General features: G+C 43.3%; 1 protein-coding gene across 1 annotated transcript in view; it reads left to right on the forward strand.

Annotated features, from left to right (window-relative positions):
* The window catches only part of SLC6A5 (solute carrier family 6 (neurotransmitter transporter), member 5), a 95,958-nt gene that overhangs the window by 34,192 nt on the left and 42,084 nt on the right, over positions 1-19,682 (forward strand). Inside the window, exons 6-8 of the mRNA XM_015417870.1 lie at positions 2,541-2,673; positions 5,756-5,890; positions 9,773-9,876. Of these exons, the coding sequence (XP_015273356.1) occupies positions 2,541-2,673; positions 5,756-5,890; positions 9,773-9,876 (372 nt within the window). The remainder of the gene's footprint in view (positions 1-2,540; positions 2,674-5,755; positions 5,891-9,772; positions 9,877-19,682) is intronic.

Consider the following 19,682-nt stretch of genomic DNA (forward strand, 5'->3'; position numbering starts at 1 on the left):
ATTCTCTTCCCTAGCCATAATCAAATTGTTATATCTCCATGGTCTTTTAATTTGTTTATGCTCTAGTATGATTTCCACACTTATTGGGGCATGATCAGAGATCCATATTGGATGGGTAGTTATTTTCTTTACTTCCCAGGTACCTGCCCTGTTAATAAATACATAATCTAGACAAGAGGTTGTTTTGTGTCTACTTGAGAAATATGTGGGTTTAGGCACTAGTCCGTGGGCTTCATGCGCTTCTATCAAATCCCATTGTTTCCAATTAATTATATTATCCTTGATATATTTATCAATGTTGTTAATCTATATATGCTCCAAATAATCCTGTATTTGGAGCATATATATTTATCAATGTTGTTAATCTATATTCAACCAGGCACTTAATCATTAAGTATCTCCCTTCAACATCTCTTATCACTTCTGTTATTTTTATATCATTTCTTTTATGGGCCAAAATTGCCACACCTCTTGCCTTTGCTGTTCCCCGTGCTTCTGCCAAAGTCACCCAGTTAGGATCTTTAATCAAAGGTTTTTTGTCTTTTTTTGCCTTATGTGTTTCCTGGAGCCATACTATATCTGTGTTCTGTTGTTTAAGAAATCTAGAAAGTTTATACCTTTTTAAATCTGAACCCAAACCATTGACGTTCAGTGTCAGCATCTGTAATATTCGAACCTACCCATATTCAAACCTACATTTGCTCTCCCTTCGTTCCCCTGGCCAGCTATTGGATTTCTTATTCCTTTTTATATTATCTACCTTCCACTCCCCGAGTTATGCTAATAATCATTTTACATGTTATTTTAGTTCCATTTGTATACTTCCCTTAATATATTTTAATCTTGAGACATCCTTGGCCTCTTATCCTGGCGGGTAGATGGCCCTTCTCCTGGTTCCGACTGGGCTTGATAAGATTCATCCATTGGTGTCGTCTCAGCATTCCTCGTCTCCACCCTCAAGGTTTCTAGTAATTCCCGTGCCTCTTCCGGGTTCCTTGCACAGAGCCTCTTCCCTCCTTGGTAAATAACCAATGATGCTGGGTATCCCCAGCTGAATTTAATGTTGCTTTGGTGAAGCTTCTGTGCAAAGGGTTTCATCTGGCTCCTTTGATAAAGGGTCTCCTTGCAGAAGTCTTCCTTCACAAAGACCCTTCTGCCTTTGAATGTCATATCTTTATTTTTCTTGAGAGTTTTGAATATTCTCTGCTGCAACTTTTCTCTCGCAAGCTTCATAATTACCGGGCGTGGTTCCCCTCCTGTTCTTTTTATTTGTAGTCTATGGACACGCTCAATTTCGTCCGCTTCTATTTCCAGCCCTTGTACCAATAACCATTCCACTAAGGTTTGCTCTAAATCAGCTGTTAATACTTCTTCTGAAATGCCAAATAAGATAATATTTCCTCTTCTATTCCGGTTGGACAAATCTGTGTATTGTTTTTTCAGTAAATTAATCTCTTTTCTATTTTCCTTTGCCATAGACTTAACTTCAGACGCCACTTCAGCTGCTATTTTTATCTCTGAGCCCATGTTTTTCATTTCTGTGGCTAATTCACTCAATGAAGTTTGTATTTTGTTCTGGGAGTCAAGCACTAAAGCTTGGAAATGCGCCAGTTGTTCTGATAAGCTTTTCACTGTTACCGCCATATTATCTCAGACTCGGCCCAGCCCTTTTTATCTTAAATGCTGAAAAAGTTTGTTTTCTCACCAAGTCCTTCCCGAACTGCTTCTTGTTATTCTGGATGTCTCATAAGTCAATTTTTACAGCTCCCACTGGCAATTTACATTCCTTTAAAGCTCTTTAACTTTGTTTTCCTCGGAGAGCGGGGACAAGGCGTCCAAGTCGTTAGCGCGTGCACATTGCCTCCCCGAGCAGTTTCCCAAAGTGCATTGTCTGCACATGTCCTGTTCTGCTAATAGAGGCTTTATGGGTAGAAATGGGCAGCCGAAGCTTTTCACTACATGACGGCAAATATCATTGACTGGTAAATAACATCTCATCAAGCCTCTGTTCAAGTAACAGAACATTTTTTCCTCCAGGTAGTTGGCAACCCAAGCAGTTTTATCTGTGGTGCAGTATTAAATATGGTATTCATGCTGAAGTAGGACTGTTTTGAAGATGCTTTATCTATTTATTTGTCTGGTCCCACAAACTGGTACTTAAGACAGCAACTGTGTGACATAGGCCACCGTTACTCCCATTTTACAGATGGGGAACTGTAGCTGCGATCAAAATAATGACTAGTTCAAAGACACACAGGTTGTCAGTGGCAGAGGTGTCCAGGTCTCTGAAATCAAACTGTAGCTCTTGTCTGTCCAGCTGACCACCCTCACTGTCATTTTCTGTGTCAGTTCTATCCACAGCTCACTAGAGACAATCACAAATGTCCTGTTGAGTTTAATGATTGTCAAGTGTATCCTATTTCAGAAAGTCATGATATTAAAATATGCACCTTTAATTGAAGTTCTCTTGAAGTTTGTGCAAAAGCGTGCAGTTGAAGAAGGTAGGGTGTAGCTATTCATGTTGGCTCTTTGACTCTCAGGTACTTTGCGTTGAAGATTTCTGCAGGAATCGAATATCCTGGTGAAATCAGGGGGCCTTTGGTATTCACTCTCTTTCTGGCTTGGTTGATCGTCTATGCCTCCCTGGCTAAAGGAATCAAGTCATCAGGAAAAGTAAGTGAACATCTTTCTTTGGGACTTCCATAACCATGACTTGTGAATGATAGACTGTATTGAGCTCCTAAATACTGAACCACTTGCTGAGAAATGGGACAGCCTCAAACACTTCATTGAACCGGTCAGCTTGTCTGGTATCTGCAGAACAGTTTGTAAAATCAAACTTTTTCATTGCTGTAAATGTTTGGTAAGTTACCAAGGGTTTTGTGTATGGGCCTCTCTTGGCATGCAATTTATATTCCCTGTGCTTAACTGTGTTGCAAAAAATTAACAGATCAACAGAAACATGGCCTACATAAAATATAGCTTGAATCCAGCAGTGTGCAAGTGGGAAGGGAAATGGACTTAGTACAATTCCACTTGTGCAATATCTTGTGCAATACCTGGCACTTCCCTCTCTGTATTTTATAGTGCCTAGAAACTGCTTGCAAAATACTTGCAAAAAATGTTTAGGATATGCTATGTTTAACTTAGCACAAAGGGCTAGCATAAAGGTTATTTTACATTTCTTCCAGTGCATGTGAAAATCTTCTAGTGAATTCAAGCATATGAATAGCACATTAAGTGATAACATATACCCCACTGACAACAGTGCAAGAAAATGACAGGCTGCCACCCTGGAGAGTTGGAACAGAACAAAATATTCTTTTAATATCAATCATGTCAATGGAGAGGAATTATTCTGTTTCCACAAGATGCCTTTTCTAATAATTCCAATGAAGAAATACTCTGTTAAGCATTCAGCTCTTAAATTAACTGTATATCCATTGCCAGCTCTGTGCCTCTGTAGGATGCCTGTCTCTCTCCTAGGCTAGAACAGATTTGTCCTTTTTTTCAGAGAGTTGAAGGTAGTATAAGGACAGAGGCATGGTTGTCCATGTTTACACTCATTCCACCACCATTTTTCCCCATACATTTTGCCATGTTTCTTATGTCTTTCAAATCTGTGCAAAACCTGTTTAGCCTAGATGACAGTAGGCCACAAGAAAAGGGAGATCTCCACAAGATACAAGGCCTTGATCATTCCACCTTCGATTTCAGTTCTCTTATTTTAAAAGCATTTGTCTGTCTTTAACCTTAGATCCCTTTAGCAACCATGCAGGCAACACCTACCTCCTTGGGAGGATGTGTCTCCTGTATAGTTGTTAACCACAATGTAAACCACATGAGCGGAAGACCATAGAGTTCCCTTATCATTCTGGGAGCTGCCAAAGGAACAGCTGCTATCATTGTGGTAAGTGCATTTCTAATGTGGGTCTTAGAGCACACTATTTTGTATCAAATATTTAACCTACATTTATTTTCATCACTTTCATGGTCAAATACAGTAGTAGAATGTGTGTGTGTCTTTTAAATCATGGTGTCTCTTTTCTCTTGTATGTATGAACTGTTATTCTCCACAAGAACTGTTTTAGAACTTTATTATTTCATTAGCTTATGCACATCTCTCTATATAATAATTCTGTTTTGGTCATGGACTCTCCTGAACATTCCACACGCTCCCAAATCAGTTTGATCCCTGATCTCTCACTCAGAAGCTGTCCCTATCCACTGGCTGTGTTGCCTGAGTCTTGCCTCCAGTATTCTAAACAGTTTGCTGTTCCTCTCCCCCCAATAGCCAGTTGGAACACGGAGGTCATTTGTATATGCGGCCTGATTGGCCTTTGCCTCTAACATTCTAAACCGTTGTTGCAAGTCATTGAATATGTCCTGAGGTAAAATATATATCCCAATTTTCCCTTAAATGGTCACTGGAGTTGCCAAAATACATATACCAATCTTCCCTTAAACGGTCACTAAAGTTGCCTAGCTCCCTGTAGGGCCTGGAGATCTCCCAGAAATCACTGTGTTCCCCAGCCACAGCACATAATTTCCCCTACAGAAAATTTCCCAGCTATTACAATGGCTGCTTTGGGCATTGGACTCTATGGCATTATACCCTGCTGAAGTCCCTCCATACCCCAAACCCTGCCCTCCCTAGGCTCTACCCCTCAAATCTTCAGGTCTGGCCCTCCCCTTAGTATTGCCAGTCTCCAGGCAGCACCTGGATCTCCAAGATCAGTTCTCCTGGAGAAAATGGCTGCTTTGGGCAATGGACTCTATGGAATGGTACCCTGTTGAGGTCCCTCCGCACCCCAAACCCTGCCCTCCCCAGGCTCTACTCCTCAAATCTACAGGTATTTCCCGACCCAAAGTTGGCAGCCCTGTAACTGACTATGGAACCGCTTTCCAGACTCTTGGGATTCAGAAGACATAGCATAGGAGGAGCTGCTTTTCTACCTTAGCTGCCACTGCATAACCCCAAATCAACATAAGTCAGGGGTGGAGGAAACCATACCTGTTACCAGGGCTATTTTTGGGCAGGGACACACAGGAACGGAGTTCCGGCTGGCTCCTGAGTTGGCCACACCCAGCAGGAACTCATTAGCATAATAGGCCACACTCAACAGCAGAAACTCATTAGGATTGGCTACAGTAGGCGTGTGTGGCCTAACATGCAAAGGAGTCCCTGCTACAAAAAAAGCCCTGGGTTTTGACAACAAACAAGTTAACAGAATAAGAAGCAAAAGGTGGGTGTGGCTGGATGACCACACTTCTGGCAACAGGGGGCTGCGACCTAATATGCTAATGAGCTGTGGTGTCAGGGTGTGGCCTATTATGCTAATGAGTTCCTGCTGGGCTTTTTCTACCAAAAAAAGCCCTGCCTGTTACCATGAGGCTGTCCTCCCATACTACCCACTTGGGGCAGCAAAATGACTTGAGACAGCCCTGCCTTATAGCTAAGCAGAAGGAAATAAACATGGCTTGCCTCCCTCTATTTTCCTCTTCCCTCTGCCGCCCCACCAGCCACAGCCAGGACACTCACCTGGAGCTTCCTTCTAGAGCTCGTTGTATTTCTTCCCACAATGGGCCTAGTGTATAAATACTGACATTAAAAATTCTTTTATCCTCTGTAGGTGGCTCAGATTACCATGGGCCAGTATCACTGTCTGTGATGCTTTGCAGAGAAGAAGGCGATATATTTCCTATAGAACTAAGCTGAAAGAGTAAATTCTTTGTCTTTTTGTGATCTCTTTAGGTGGTGTACTTTACAGCTACATTCCCTTATGTAGTACTCATCATCTTGCTAATCAGAGGAGTAACCCTGCCAGGAGCTGGGGCTGGAATCTGGTACTTCATCACACCTAAATGGGAGAAACTAATTGATGCTATGGTGGGCTTATTATTCCAGTTATAACACTCTAATAGGGTGAATAACTCATACAGATTTATTATTTGCTCTGTATTAAGAAAACACATGGAACTTTGCCGTGTTGTGCTGAACAATGCTGTGTCAGCAATGAAATTTTGCCTAGCAAAAGTTTGCATTAGAGTTCCCTAATGCCTGCAACAGAAAAGCCGGTCAGAAATGGCCAGTGTGACAACCTGATAGCAAAGCATTAAGAAAAATCATGCTCACACTATTCTTCTTTAAGATACTACTTTTTTGCTTAGCAGCCTGAATAGCCCAACTTAGCCTGAGCTTGTCAGACCTTGAAAGTTAAGCAGGGTTGGCTGCAGTCACTATTTGGATGGGAGACCATGATGGAAGACTGGAGTTACTACGTTGACGAAGGCAATAGCAAACCACCTCTGCTTGTCTCTTGCCTGCAAAACCCTGTGGATGCAGTTGCCATGATCTGACTGCAACTTGATGTCATGTTCTTCTTTTGCTTTCGTGGATAGCACTAACTTGCTTGGGGTAGTGGTGGACTATAACCATAAACTTCGGGCCAAGTTTGCTTCATATCAATGATGTAATAGTAATTATTATTATCATATGTCATTGTGTGTAGAATGGCCAGGAGCTCTGAAGATTGCCTGGCAGTTGCAAGTTCTAGCTCTTAGCATTATGCTAGTGGTGAGCTAGACTTGTTTTTTTTAAGGGGCTGAGAGTGTTTTGAGAGAACTGTGACAGGCCCAAGGTCACCCAGCTGGCTTCAAGTGGAGGAGTGGAGAATAAAACCTGGTTCTCTAGATTAGAGTCCTCCACTTTTAACCACTACACCAAAATGTATGTGTGCTGTATGTGAAAAGGAATGAAGAATTTGGTGATGGAGAGCTGGGTGTGTGGCGTTCACAGGCTCACTTGTAAGATTAAGGTTGTAATGCAAATCCAATTAGAGTCCCTTGCTGATTCTGTCCATTCCAACATTTTGGAATGTTTTTGGAAATTATTATGCAGGACAAGATGGTTCATTCCCAGAATCCAATACTTAAAGTTACACTGCCTCTAAATGTGGAAATACCACTTGTTTCCATGGCTTAAAGGTGCGGATAGACTTATTTTCCATGGGTGTAACCTGGGTCTTTTCATAGAAACAGAACTGCAGGAGCTCATTAGCATATGGTATGCTAATGAGCTACTAGGCTATTAGCATATACCATGCCCCCTGATATCACCGGAAGTGATGTCAGAAGGGGAAGCCAAAGGGGGGAAGGCATCTTCAAAAGCCTCCCCTTCCCTTCCCCAGCTGACCTGCGGGGGGGGGGGAGCAAAGAGAGAAGGGGTTTAAAGTTTAAACCCCTTCTCACTAGAGTTGGGCCACAGAAGGAGGAAAGAGGGAAGGACAGAGAGAGAGTAGAGAGAAGGAAAGAAGGAAGGAAAGAGGGAAAGAAAAAGAAGGAAAGAAGGAAGAAAAGCAGGAAGGAAAGAGGGGATAAAAATAGAGAAGGAAAGAGGGAAAGAAAAAGAAGGAAAGAAGGAGGGAATGAAAGAGAGAAGGGAAGAAGGAGGGAAACAGGGAAAGGAGGAAAAATGAGAAGAGAAGAAGGTGGGAAAGAAAAAAAAGGAAAGGAGGGAAAGATGGCAAAGAGAGGGAGGGAGGGAGAAAGAGAGGCTCTCTCACCCCCCATCAAGCCCCCACCACCCCCACGGATCCCTTACTTACCGCTTCGGTGTGGGCCCAGGGGACCTGGCTGCGGGGCTCTCTGGGCCTACCCCCGGCCCCAGCACTCTGGCACAGGCCCAGGGTACCCGGCTGCGGGGCTCTCTGGGTTTCCCACGGCCCCAGCGCTCCTGCGCAGGCCCGGGGGACCCAGTTGCACGGCTCTCTGAGTTTCCCCTGGCCCCAGTGCTCCAATGTGGGACCGGGAAACCCGGCTGCGGGGCTCTCTGGGTTTCCCTCGGCCCCAGCGCTCCTGCGCGGGCCCAGGGAACCCGGCTGCTAGACTCTCCGGGCCTACCCCCGGCCCCAGTGCTCCAGCCCCAAAAGACCCCTGGGTGTAACTATCCCCACTGTGAAAAGACAGCTAAACCAGAGGTCATAATTACAACTGGTGTGGTGTGGTGTGTTAATAATTCCTTTTGTCAATCTTGAACTTTCATTGGATGACTGAGGAATACAACATAATTATTTAATGTACTTAAGTATACATGGAGAAATCCTGTCCAGGGCATTTCAATTTACTCTGCATAAATGGGAGAGGAGGAGGGAAGTTGTGGGAGTATTGTAGGGACAGTCAGATGATAATGAGGGACATATAAGGGGAGTTTAGAAAGACTGATGGATAATGTAAGAACAAGAACAGGTCTCAAGCAGCAACTTCAAGTAGAAAGGGAAACAACTTGAGAATACAGTGGCAGGAACAGGGATATTTCATTAAAAGTCCAGATGAAGCCCAAAAACATAGCTAGAAAAGGATATTTCTCTATCAGGTTCAGATTGTGTGTGTGTTGTTGTTTATATATAATGCATGTTCTAAGTGCGAAACTCCCACAAGATTTGTAAGATGCTGGATACTTTACAGAGCTTTTTTGTGTGTAACTCCAAAGTCAGTGGAATGGTGGCTTCAATTTATTCTGCCCTCAAATATTCCCATTGTTCAGACACAATCAAATCTTAAATGATACAAATTAAATTGTATGTTGTCATTTGAATAATTTAAATAGATGGCACAGTGTCCTGGTGGACACATTCATTGCAGTCCAGAATTCTGTGCATGCATTTTAAGGCACATGTTGGGTTGGATCTTTCCTAGGAGGCGTGAGCGAGTTTTGCCTATTCCCCATCCCAGGAAGACCTCCTGATGTCCTCAAGCTGTTCCTAGGGGTGGGTCCCCTGTTCCCCAGAAGCAGCATTTCAGGGGGCATTTTGGCCTTCTGTGGGGAGAGAATAAGTGAAAATTGCCCCCCTCCTTGCAACTGTAGTAATCTACATAGAATCTTCTGCATGCTTGGGTTTGTTAGTGGGACCCAACACACATATACCACAAAACAACAGAGATTAACCATGGGTTATCACCCTCCATTAATGGGGAAGTCTTTGCATGGAGGGGAACATCAGAAAATATCTGACCATTAGCAATAGAAGCTGGATTAGGTTTGCCCTTTGGTTGCTATCTCAAGGCTGCTGACATTGGTTACTATGAGGCTTTCATAGATATTGTCTCTGCATAGCCTAAAGAGTGGCTTGATGAAATGGAGAAAAAGGCAAACCTCCCAGAGGTCACTGCAGCCTATCTCTAGTGCCTGGTGAAGGACAGTAAAATGCTTCTACTTGGGGCAAAGCTAATTAATTCCAGGATAAGTGTCACTTAACTGTAACATGTCTAAGCATTGGCAGTAGTTCAAGATGTTCTCAAATTGAGCAGACACCTCAATTTTCAGAAATATGAATAACATTAACACAGGTAACCTTTATTGGATTTTTGTTATCATTTCAAGATTGTCACATGCTTTGGATTAATACTGAAACCAGTGCTTAGCAATCAAAGTAGTTTCTTTTAGAGTGTAAGAGTTTTGCTTTTGACTGTTCTTTTCTCTGAGGACTAGGATTCTTGAGCATTGTGATAGATGCAGGAATGTATTTATATTTCCTACTCATTCCTCCCTTAGTTAGATCTTTATGATAATAATACTTGATCAACCGGCACTATTTATAAGTGGTCAGAATATCCTGTGTTATTAATGCCACACAGGAAAATTCATTAAGCAGCACTTGAGGAGTCTTTGACAGTCTCATTGAATCATAGTCAAGGCCATTATTGATTTATTTCAACTTTCTAAAGTAGTTTGTTGAAGTTAATGCTGATTTTCTTTCCTGGACTGTTGTAGGTATGGAAAGATGCTGCCACTCAAATATTTTTCTCTTTATCTGCTGCATGGGGTGGTCTGATTACTCTGTCTTCCTATAACAAATTCCATAATAACTGCTACAGGTAAGTGCTGTGATTTTGATAAAACTAGTGGCTCGGTAGTGCTTGAGTGGCAAAGTTCATTCATGAAATATCTGGAACCCATTTTGATACTTATAAGTTGCCTGTTTGTTATGTTTATAATTTCATTTCATAATTTAGGGCTACCAATGGTCCCCAGTTCTCCAAGACAATCAGGCTAAGATTGACTAATTTGTCCTGTTGGGTTTAAATGAGAAATGGAAACAGAGCTGATCTGTACATTCAAAGCTATCACTTAGTATACCCACTTCAGCCAGTGAGGAGGGGAGGCTGAGTATTCCCACATGTGGGGGGGGGGAGCTTTCTGCAGATAAAAAATTAGCATGCCAGGACAAGGGCTTGACTAGAACTTTCTTCCCTGGCATGCTAGTGTTCCACAGGCAGTGGGCTTTTAAAGTAAGATAGTAGCCAGGGCTGGTTCCAGGTTTTGATGGGCCCTGGGTAGAGAGTGTTCAGCCCACCTCCCCTCCTGTGCCCACCACCTCTCCCCTCCTATGCCCTCACTTAGACCTCTCTTCCTGCTCCTGCCTGTGTATGCGTCTTTCCCTGCCTGCTCATGATGACCCCTCCCAAAGCCACCTGCTTAGCCTTTCCTCAATGGCACTGGGAGTGCCACTGCTGGGAGTGCCATTGCTGTGACTGTCACTATCCATACACTTGTCCCTGGCAGTGCTAGGCAGCCCAGGTAGCTAAGAGCACAGGAGGTGCTGTGCTTGCAAGCAAGTGGGCGATGGAAGGGCACACAGGCAGGTAGCAGAGGAGGTGTGTGGTGGGAGCTGGTGGCAGTTGGCCCTGCCAGAAGCCCTGAGCCCTGGCAGATGCCTCACCTTGGGTATACTGATGCTGTCCCTGGGTACTCCCCACAGCATAAATTGGTACAGTCCATGTCTGTGCCACATAATATATTTGAATCGGCTGGATTAGAACTTGCCATTGCTTAGCTAAACTGCAGCTGACTTGTAAGTAACGATTAAAATTGGTAGCATTTTCATCAAACAGTCTAATTTTAAAATACAGTATCCTTCAGGTATGGAAACTGTCTATCCTCTGTGAGTTCCACTGGATTCTTGGATTGGGTGCCCCCTACTTCCGCTTCAGTACTGCCCCAATTAAAAACAGGCCAGGTTGAAAAGCAATCTTGGTACTTGTCAGGAACCAGGGATAATAGCATGAAATACAGCACAAGCATACTGTCTGCTGGAGAAAGCCTTGAGATTTAGAAGTAGGTCAGATTCCAGCTGTGCAGACAGCTCTGCTTCAGCACAGGTAACTTTCTGTTCCCGCTGTCACTATTGCTCTCAGTAGCAAAGTGATTATTCCCACACCTTCATTACCATCAAATTCAGATTAGGAAAAGCTCTCTAAGGTCTTAGAGATGGAACATTTGATTAAAGATGGCAGATAACTTATCATTATGCTGAGAAAGACTGTTTTAGCGAGTGAAATGCTTGGTCTCTTTTTTCCTCTCCCTACCTACTTAGAAAAACAACAAAAAATACAGGATAGTCTCAAATTTGTTTGCTGCTTCTGCTGTTAAAAGGAGCAACACAAGCTATAGATGTACCTCAAAAACTAAAACTCAACAAATAGCTAAAGAAGTAATGCTCACAAGAGCAATTACAGCTGGAATTTAGTCTGATGTTTCAGCCACAGTTAACTCTGCTGAAGGGACAAGTTACTGTTGTTGTCCCTTTAGCAGAGTTAACTGTGGCTGAAACATCAGACTAAATTCCACTGAAAAAGTGTTACAGCAACAATAACAAACAATGCCTTCTTGTTTGTGTACTTCTCATGTTCTATATACACACATTGCTTTTTTGAAGATGGATCACAGTAATAACTAATGGGGATGTAATACTGAATTTTGATCAGGAAGAAACCGCGGAGAAAATCCCTGCTTAACCATGAAGCACATGGAAGGGGAACTATGGCCCCGGTCACACGGGCAGGAAACTGCGTGGGAGAAGCGTGGCTGTTTGCCCTGGGGCAAACTACTGCGCAGTTACTCGATCAGACCTCCTGTGGAGGTCCTGTGGAGGTACTGTGGAGGTTCCATGGCAAGGGAGAGGTGCTGATCACAGGACAAGCCGGCGCGCAACGAAGAAGCGCGCGCCGCGGCAAACTGTTTTTGTTTTGTGTGTACACGACGAATGCGCATGCTCCGTTGGGTGTGTGTGCGCATCCACAGAGACGTGGACAAAAAACCCACACACCTTATTTGCAAGGGGACATGGGCGGGCGCCGGATGCCACCGGAAACGTGATCAGACGCCCGCCCTTGCCCCGCAGTTTCCGGAAACTAGTACCTCCGAGGTACTAGTTTTTTGCCACACAGTTTTGGCTGGAAGCCTCGGTTGTGCCACGGGAGTGCTACGCTTCCCAGATGTGCTGGTGAGATCGCGCCCGGAAACTCCACCTGTTTTCCGTCTCACTTGTGTGGCTTCTGTTCCGTGTGACCGCAGCCTATCATTACTTCTCCTCTACCTCCTGGGATTGTGAAGATAAAATAAGATAAGCTATCATGAGCTTCTTGGAGGAAAGGTGGGGTACAAAAGTGATAAATAGTATCCCTCCAAATGAAACATAGCAAGTGGATTTCCACCATTAAGTTATTGAATCAAGTGATGAAAGTGCTCGCCATGAACGTTCAAATTATTCAGATCTCTTTTCATGCATGTTTCACTATAACCCTTTTTAAAAGCATGTGGATAACGCATATATGAGTATCTTTTTTAAAATCTTCATTTTTGCTCTGCATACTTGGTATCTGAAGGACAATTCTTTGCAGCGATTTTTTTAGGGGTTACTTGCATTACCTGAACTAATTTTTGAAGATATCAAGGAACATAATAGACATCGGCAAAGAGGTCTCTGTATCTCAGAAGTTTGTTTCCAGCGTCTTGTTCTTACCCACTAGTATTTATTGGTCGTTTAATCAAGATTTTAATCTGAGAAATTGTATATTATATTTTATAAACTGGCCTGAGTCCTACTTGTAGGGAAGGCCTAGCAAATCTAATGAGATGATAGATAGATGATAGATAGATAGATTTATTTATTTATTTATAATTTCAATTTATAGCCCTCCCTCTCCGCAACGCGGGCTCAGGGCGGCTCACAGATAGGCATAAGCCAACACATAAAAACAAGTTAAAACCATGTAAAACCATTACTACAATGTTTTAGATGATAGATACTAGATGATAGATACTAGATGATAGGTAGATGATAGGTAGATAATAGGTAGATGATAGGTGGATGATAGGTGGATGGATGGATGGTTACTGAACCTGACAGAGTGTTTCCCATGAAGATAATCAGTCAATATGAGCCGTAGTCAGTGCCAAACTAGACTGGATGGAGGCAGCCATCATTGCTTATTTATATCTTTGCCCCTTCAACAGGGTCCAATTTTTACAAAAAAAGTGCACAAAAATGGGGGAAACTGGAACTTCCTGTCCACTGCCCATTTCCCTGCTTCCCATAGCCTCACTATGATACAGAGAGAGGGGGGTGAAAGAGAGTGCGGGAAATGCCTTATGTGATATGAAAAGAGAAAGAGCAGCTTAACCCTCCTTGGGCCTGGGAGAAAAGGTGGTGGAGGGGAGGAGGTTCTGTTCTCCTTACTTCCGTGTACTTTATTTTTTTGGGGGGGGGAGATTAAACCCCATCCTCCATTTTATATGCTGAAGGGTCATAAATGTAAATATTAAGGTGACAATCTCTATTGCATTTATTTTGGCCCAAGGTTCATACAGACTGATCAGTTACTTATCACATTTTCATGTTTGTTTTCTTCCAAGAGGCTCAGGGCAGCACACATGGTCTCCAGAGTATCCTCTGAGGAAGGTTAGAGTGAGAGAGAATGGATGGTCTTAGGTTACCCAGCAAGCTTCAATACTGTCTGAGAATCTGAACCCAGGTTTCCCTGGTCCTAATCCAACTCTTTGGCTGCCACATGATACTGGCTTTACAGAACATACCCTGTTTTAGAACTGCTTCTACTAGACTGGGGTTGGAAGCAAGCTTCTGAGGGACAGAGACCTCTTTGGCAATTTTGTCCCATGGTTTCTTTATACATGAACAGGTACATTTCAACAATAAATATGGCTTTTCCCTTCACATCTAGTTTGGTCTTCAAATAGGGTTCCTTTTTCCAATGCAGGATTTCCTCAGAGGTTTTAGTGACATCACAAATAGTACAGGAAAATTAATTTTTAAGAATCTTGAAATAATTGATGCTGTCATACATTCAGACAAACAAGTTCTGATTCATTTCAAAGAGAAGACAGAAATCAGGTGCATTTTTTTAAAAGGGACACATCATCTAGAACAGTTGTTCTCAACCTTTTTGGTTTGATGACTCACTTAAAAACAGCAATATTCAATATGTGAAATACATGAACTGCAATAAATAGGCTGGAGATTTAAAGCAATATCTAACATTTACTATTTGACACTCCCAAAAGAAAGATTTCACAGATTCTCAGTTCACAATTTTAATGGGCTGCATAATATAATCTTCAAAGGTCCATCAAGCAAGTACTTAAGAAAAACGATATTAAACAATATAAAGTATGTTGTAAATAGCGTGTTGTAAGCAGCAAGTAGATCCAGTCCTTAAGACTTGAGACAAACAATAAGAAATAGGCTGCAGTCAACTCATCCTCCAGATTATGCCATAAATTTTCGATGCCTTCATCAGGACTGCAAACGGGGACTCCCAAAGAGGCACAGCCACAGGAACTTCTCAGCCAAAAATGCCTCCAAACTGAGAAGTTCCTGTTGCTGTTGTGGAATCAGGCTACACACAATGTAAGAGATTTGTGATCAAATCTCTTGGTGTGGTGTTTTTTTTTAATTAAAAGAAGCGAAGGAGAAAGGCAAATTGCAGTACTATTGGGGAAGGAGGTGTTAACCACCACATAATTTTCCTGACTGAAAGCACAATTTCCCTGCTAAAATCCTATTAGCAACACTCAAAGGGACAGGTATATATATTATGTTTTTTCCCCACAGTATAATTACTCGCAGCTTCTGTGTGCACATGGCCCAATCTGCATCTGGCATTTGCTCCGCTGTTTTACCAAACCCACACTGGAACAGAAAAAGATGCGGCTCAAAACCACATTCAAATACCCCTGGCCAACACCGTACTGACAGTAGAGTCACCCCTGAGTGGCCATAAAAACGGCCATAAATCTATGTAGATAGATACTATAAAACCAAGAGATCAAATGAAGTGAAAGCCGGCATGCAGACTGGACACTGCCATAAAATCCGACAATCAATCAAAATGAAAGTGGCATGCAACTTAGAGGGGAATTTCTGTTCCAGTGTGGGTTTGGTAAAACAGCAGAGCAAATGCTAGATGCAGATTATGTTTGTAAGTGACTTTGGCTGGGAAAGCAGCACAGGCAAAACAGGTTAAAATCTTTGTTTGTTTGTTTTATTAAGCTTCTATACCACCGTCCCTGCAAATCGGCTCAGAGCACTGTATAATGAGTTCATATGAAATACATTAAAACAATCTAAAATCTTCTTACCAAGCACTTCTTTCCTGAGCCAGCTCACATACCCAAGATGGCTTTTATTTTTAGAAGATGTGAGCTTCAGTTCAGGATTTCTTGCATCATGTGTCTTTTATTCCTTGTCTTGTGTTTTATATCCAAGACTAGGGAGCAAAGCCCATTGTGGCCGGAGACCGGAGACAATGGGCCCCTAGAAAGGTAGGGTGAGTGGGTGGGCGGGTGGGGAAAGAAAGGTAGACAGCAGGGCCGGGCCGAGGGGCCCCATGGCAAAGCATTCAATGCAGGTCCCACATCGCTCACTCACCACGTTAAGGCCAGGAGCTTGGAAAGTTGCCCGCGCAGCCCCCCGCCCCGAAGTGCGGGGGAATACGGAAGGCTCCGTGGGGCCGGAGCGGCCCCAGCAGCGGGAGGCAGCAGCAGGCTCCGCAGCCACCGCTCTTTCTCGCCCCCTTTCCGTGCAGGATGTGTAGGCGCGGCGACTGTGGGCCAGCCGGGCTGGGCCAGGAGAGAAACCTGCGGGCTTGCTCAGCCGGAGGAGCCTCCCGCCCCTCCCCGGCCGGCAGCCTGAAGAGTCGGAGGCGGCAGCAGGAGCAGGGAGGAAGGGCGGCAGGCAGGCAGCCAGCCAGCCAGGAGAGCGCCGGCCCTGGCCGGCCGCTCGTCCGGTCCTGTGGCTCTGAGCGCGCTCTGCACTCCCCCCCCACAGCCGGAAGAGTCGGAGGCGTGAATCTGCGTCTGAGGCGGGGTTAGGGGACATGGCCAATGGACGCCGGGGAAGGTTTTGAGGGACAGCGCAGCCGGCGATACACTAACGGTGCGCATTTTCTCTCCTCTGCGTCAGTCTGCGTCTTACTGAATTATTATAAGGAGAGATTTTGTATAATGCAACTGCTTCCTTAACACTTTGATTTCCTTTTGGGGAGATTCCCTGTCAGCTGACACAATTTGTCAAGGACTGTAAGCTATACTTTTTTTCTGTGCTGTCACTTCCCCAGATATTTTATTTTATTTTACAATATATACTTATCTTCCAAAGAAATGGAAGGGCACCTGCCATTGTAGCACAAGCAATATACACTCAAAATACTTTCAAAATGTGTCATGTTATTTTGAACAAAATGGAATCTTAACAACACAAACAGAATACCAATTAAAAAAACAGTTTTGAGCAGCAGCTAGTATAACAATTAAAATCCTATCCCTGAGTCCTCAAAGCTTGCCAGAATAAAAAATGTCTTTGCAATTTTCTTAAAAACTGGAAAGGATCTGGCCCTCTAAGCACTTGGGATTTACTGAGTCTTATTAGATTAATAGTAATTAAAAACCATTTTTTCTTGGTCATGTTCTGTAGTGTTGTGGTCACTGCTTGGATGTTGATTAAACCATTGCACAGAGCTTCACTGCCAGCAAAATCCAGACTTGACTTTACTACTCTCAATTCTGTCTGCAATAGGTAGCAAACTCTGATAGGAGGCGCATTAGACTTACCCTGGAAAAAGAGAGGATCACTCTTGAGTCTGTTCTCCACGTTTTCTTGGTCTTTTCCCCGCACAAGATTCTATGGCCCAGTATTTTTCTAATTTGGTAAACCCCTCACACTGTAGCGCTTTCATGCTTGTCAGGTTCAATCTCTTTCTTCGACTGTTTCGACAGGCAGATATAAGGGTATTCCTTATAAAGAAAGAGTCTGTACCTCTTTACAATGAACCTGACTCTGTGCAACATATTCTTTTTTGCTGCTCTCATTACTCTTTGCTATGTCATTCCTTGATCAGTCCCTTCTTTCTTCTGCAAAAGCTATGACCAATAATGACCTTGTTTTTTGTTATCTGACAAATCTCCTGAAATTACTGCAGTTGTCACTGAGTACCTATTATGTGTATGGAAGTTAAGGGTTAGAAACTGTAATACTCAGATTTACCTTTTTTCCTCTCTTTTTATTAATTCCAAATGGGTTCTGTTTGGTGGGGACTTTTAGTATGTGTATATATGTATTTATTAGTGTCTAGTTTTTTGAATTGTTGTACTATTATTACCAGTACTTGTCCACAGAATTCGTTATACTAATATTGCTATTGCTAATGGCATGAAGAGGTTCATTTTGCATTTGCATTGGGGCTGATTTAAGCACAATTTTTTTAGATCTCACTACTGTAAAACATGGGATTATCTTTTATCCTTATAACAAGGAAGGTTAGCTGAAAATAACTTACCTTCAGCTTCTTTGTGGCTGATGTTTGAATGCAAACCTACCAAACTGCACATCTAGAATGTTCTAATCTCAGGGACTGAAATTATTTCAGAAATTTCTTTCTAGAGACCTTGACATATTGCCTTAGTCAATAGTGACATGTATGGACCATCACACAACTGGTAGAAGCTGAACAGTCCTCATAGTTGCCTTTCTGCAATGAGCAGGGAGGACCACATGTGGCAAAAGATAAGTACCTTCTCCCCGTTTTGAACTACCATGTCAAATCCCACAATGAAAAAGACCTGACTTGGAGAATGTCAGCTTCTCACATTATACTCATCAGTGGCTTCTGAACTGTCAGCCAGGCAAACTGCCCACAGATATAATTGGAGTATATTCTGATATATGAAGCACATATGACATGGCTTTAGTACTGAGGTCATTCTGAGTCCATGTTTGGACCTTGATTGAGTGCTTTAGCTTCATTTATGAAAAAAAAACCCTTTAAATTCAGACAGATTTCATAATGGGGCCAATAGCAGCTCTACAAGGTGGTCTGAAGTTGTGAAAACATTGTCGGTGAAAGGCCACTTTTCCCTGTGTGCCATGATTGTGAGCAGAAAAATTCCAGTATTAGGGTACCAGCTCAATGTTGGCAACCAACAGGAGGCTGACTTGATGGGGTGCTTGCTGGTGATGTCACTGGAGAAGTGGTAAGATTACTTCCAGCATGACCCCGCAATGCTGTAACATTTTCCCAAAATGTTATGGTTTAACCACAGAATTTTATACAAATTCTAGAGTGTTGCCCAATATGTTGACATCACTTGAGAGCCAGTTTGTGTAGTGGTAAAGTGTGCGGACTCTAATCTGGGAGAACCGGGTTTGATTCCCCACTCTTCCACTTGAACCTGTCTGGATGACCTTGGGCAAGCCGTAGCTCTGATAAGAGCTGTTCTTGAAAAAGAGGTGTTTCTGTCAAGAGCTCTCTCAGCCCCACCTACCTCACAGGGTGTCTGTTGTGGGGAGGGGAAGGGAAAAAGGAGTTTGTAAGCCGCTCTGAGACACCTTTGGGTAGTGAAGGGCGGGGTATAAACCCAATCTTCTTCTTCTTCCTCTTCCTCTTCCTCCTCTTCCTCTTCCTCCTCTTCCTCTTCCTCCTCTTCCTCTTCCTCCTCTTCCTCTTCCTCCTCTTCCTCTTCCTCCTCTTCCTCTTCCTCCTCTTCCTCTTCCTCCTCTTCCTCTTCCTCCTCTTCCTCTTCCTCCTCTTCCTCTTCCTCCTCTTCCTCTTCCTCCTCTTCCTCTTCCTCCTCTTCCTCTTCCTCTTCTTCTTCTTCTTCTTCTTCTTCTTCTTCTTCTTCTTCTTCTTCTTCTTCCTCCTCCTCTTCCTCCTCTTCTTCTTGCCAGAAGTGATGTGATACCACTGGATGACACCAGTTGCCTCCCCAATTTCCCCAGCCTGTCCCCTGCCAAAGCAGGAGGTCTGACCTCCCTGGCCCATGGGCATCTGGGAATCACACAATTCCCATTGGACATCTGATACAAACTCCTCATGGTATCACCTAAGAGCTAAACCTGACAGTGCAATAAGAGACTCAAATGTAGGGGTCAGGTAGCTACCAAATCCCAATAAAGTGGGATAGGGTATTTAAAGTATAGCATGGGTGGACTGGAGGGGTGACTAAAGCTTTTCCCACTATAAATAATTTCAGGGAGAAAGGAAGGGTATGGGAAGGGGTCAGTTCCCCTTCTCAGTCATCCATGATGAGCTTTATATGGCCTTAAGAACATAAGAACATAAGAGACACCAATGTTGGATCAGGCCAAAGGCCCATCCAGTCCAACACTCTGTGTCACACAGTGGCCAGAAATACCAGGTGCCCCATCAGGAGGTCCGCCAGTGGGGCCTTCCGTTATACTACTTTACCTTAATTTAACACAACCTGAGTTGGGTTATGCCACCTCTATATCATGTCAATGGTAGCATTGGAGTGCTATATATGAGGTAGTCATCTTTCTTTTCTAAATTCGTTCCCAGTTTCTAGAATCAAATAACAACATTTCACA

The sequence above is a fragment of the Gekko japonicus genome, unplaced genomic scaffold (assembly GCF_001447785.1).
Source record: "Gekko japonicus isolate JY-2015 unplaced genomic scaffold, Gekko_japonicus_V1.1 scaffold397, whole genome shotgun sequence".
NCBI lineage: Eukaryota > Metazoa > Chordata > Lepidosauria > Squamata > Gekkonidae > Gekko > Gekko japonicus.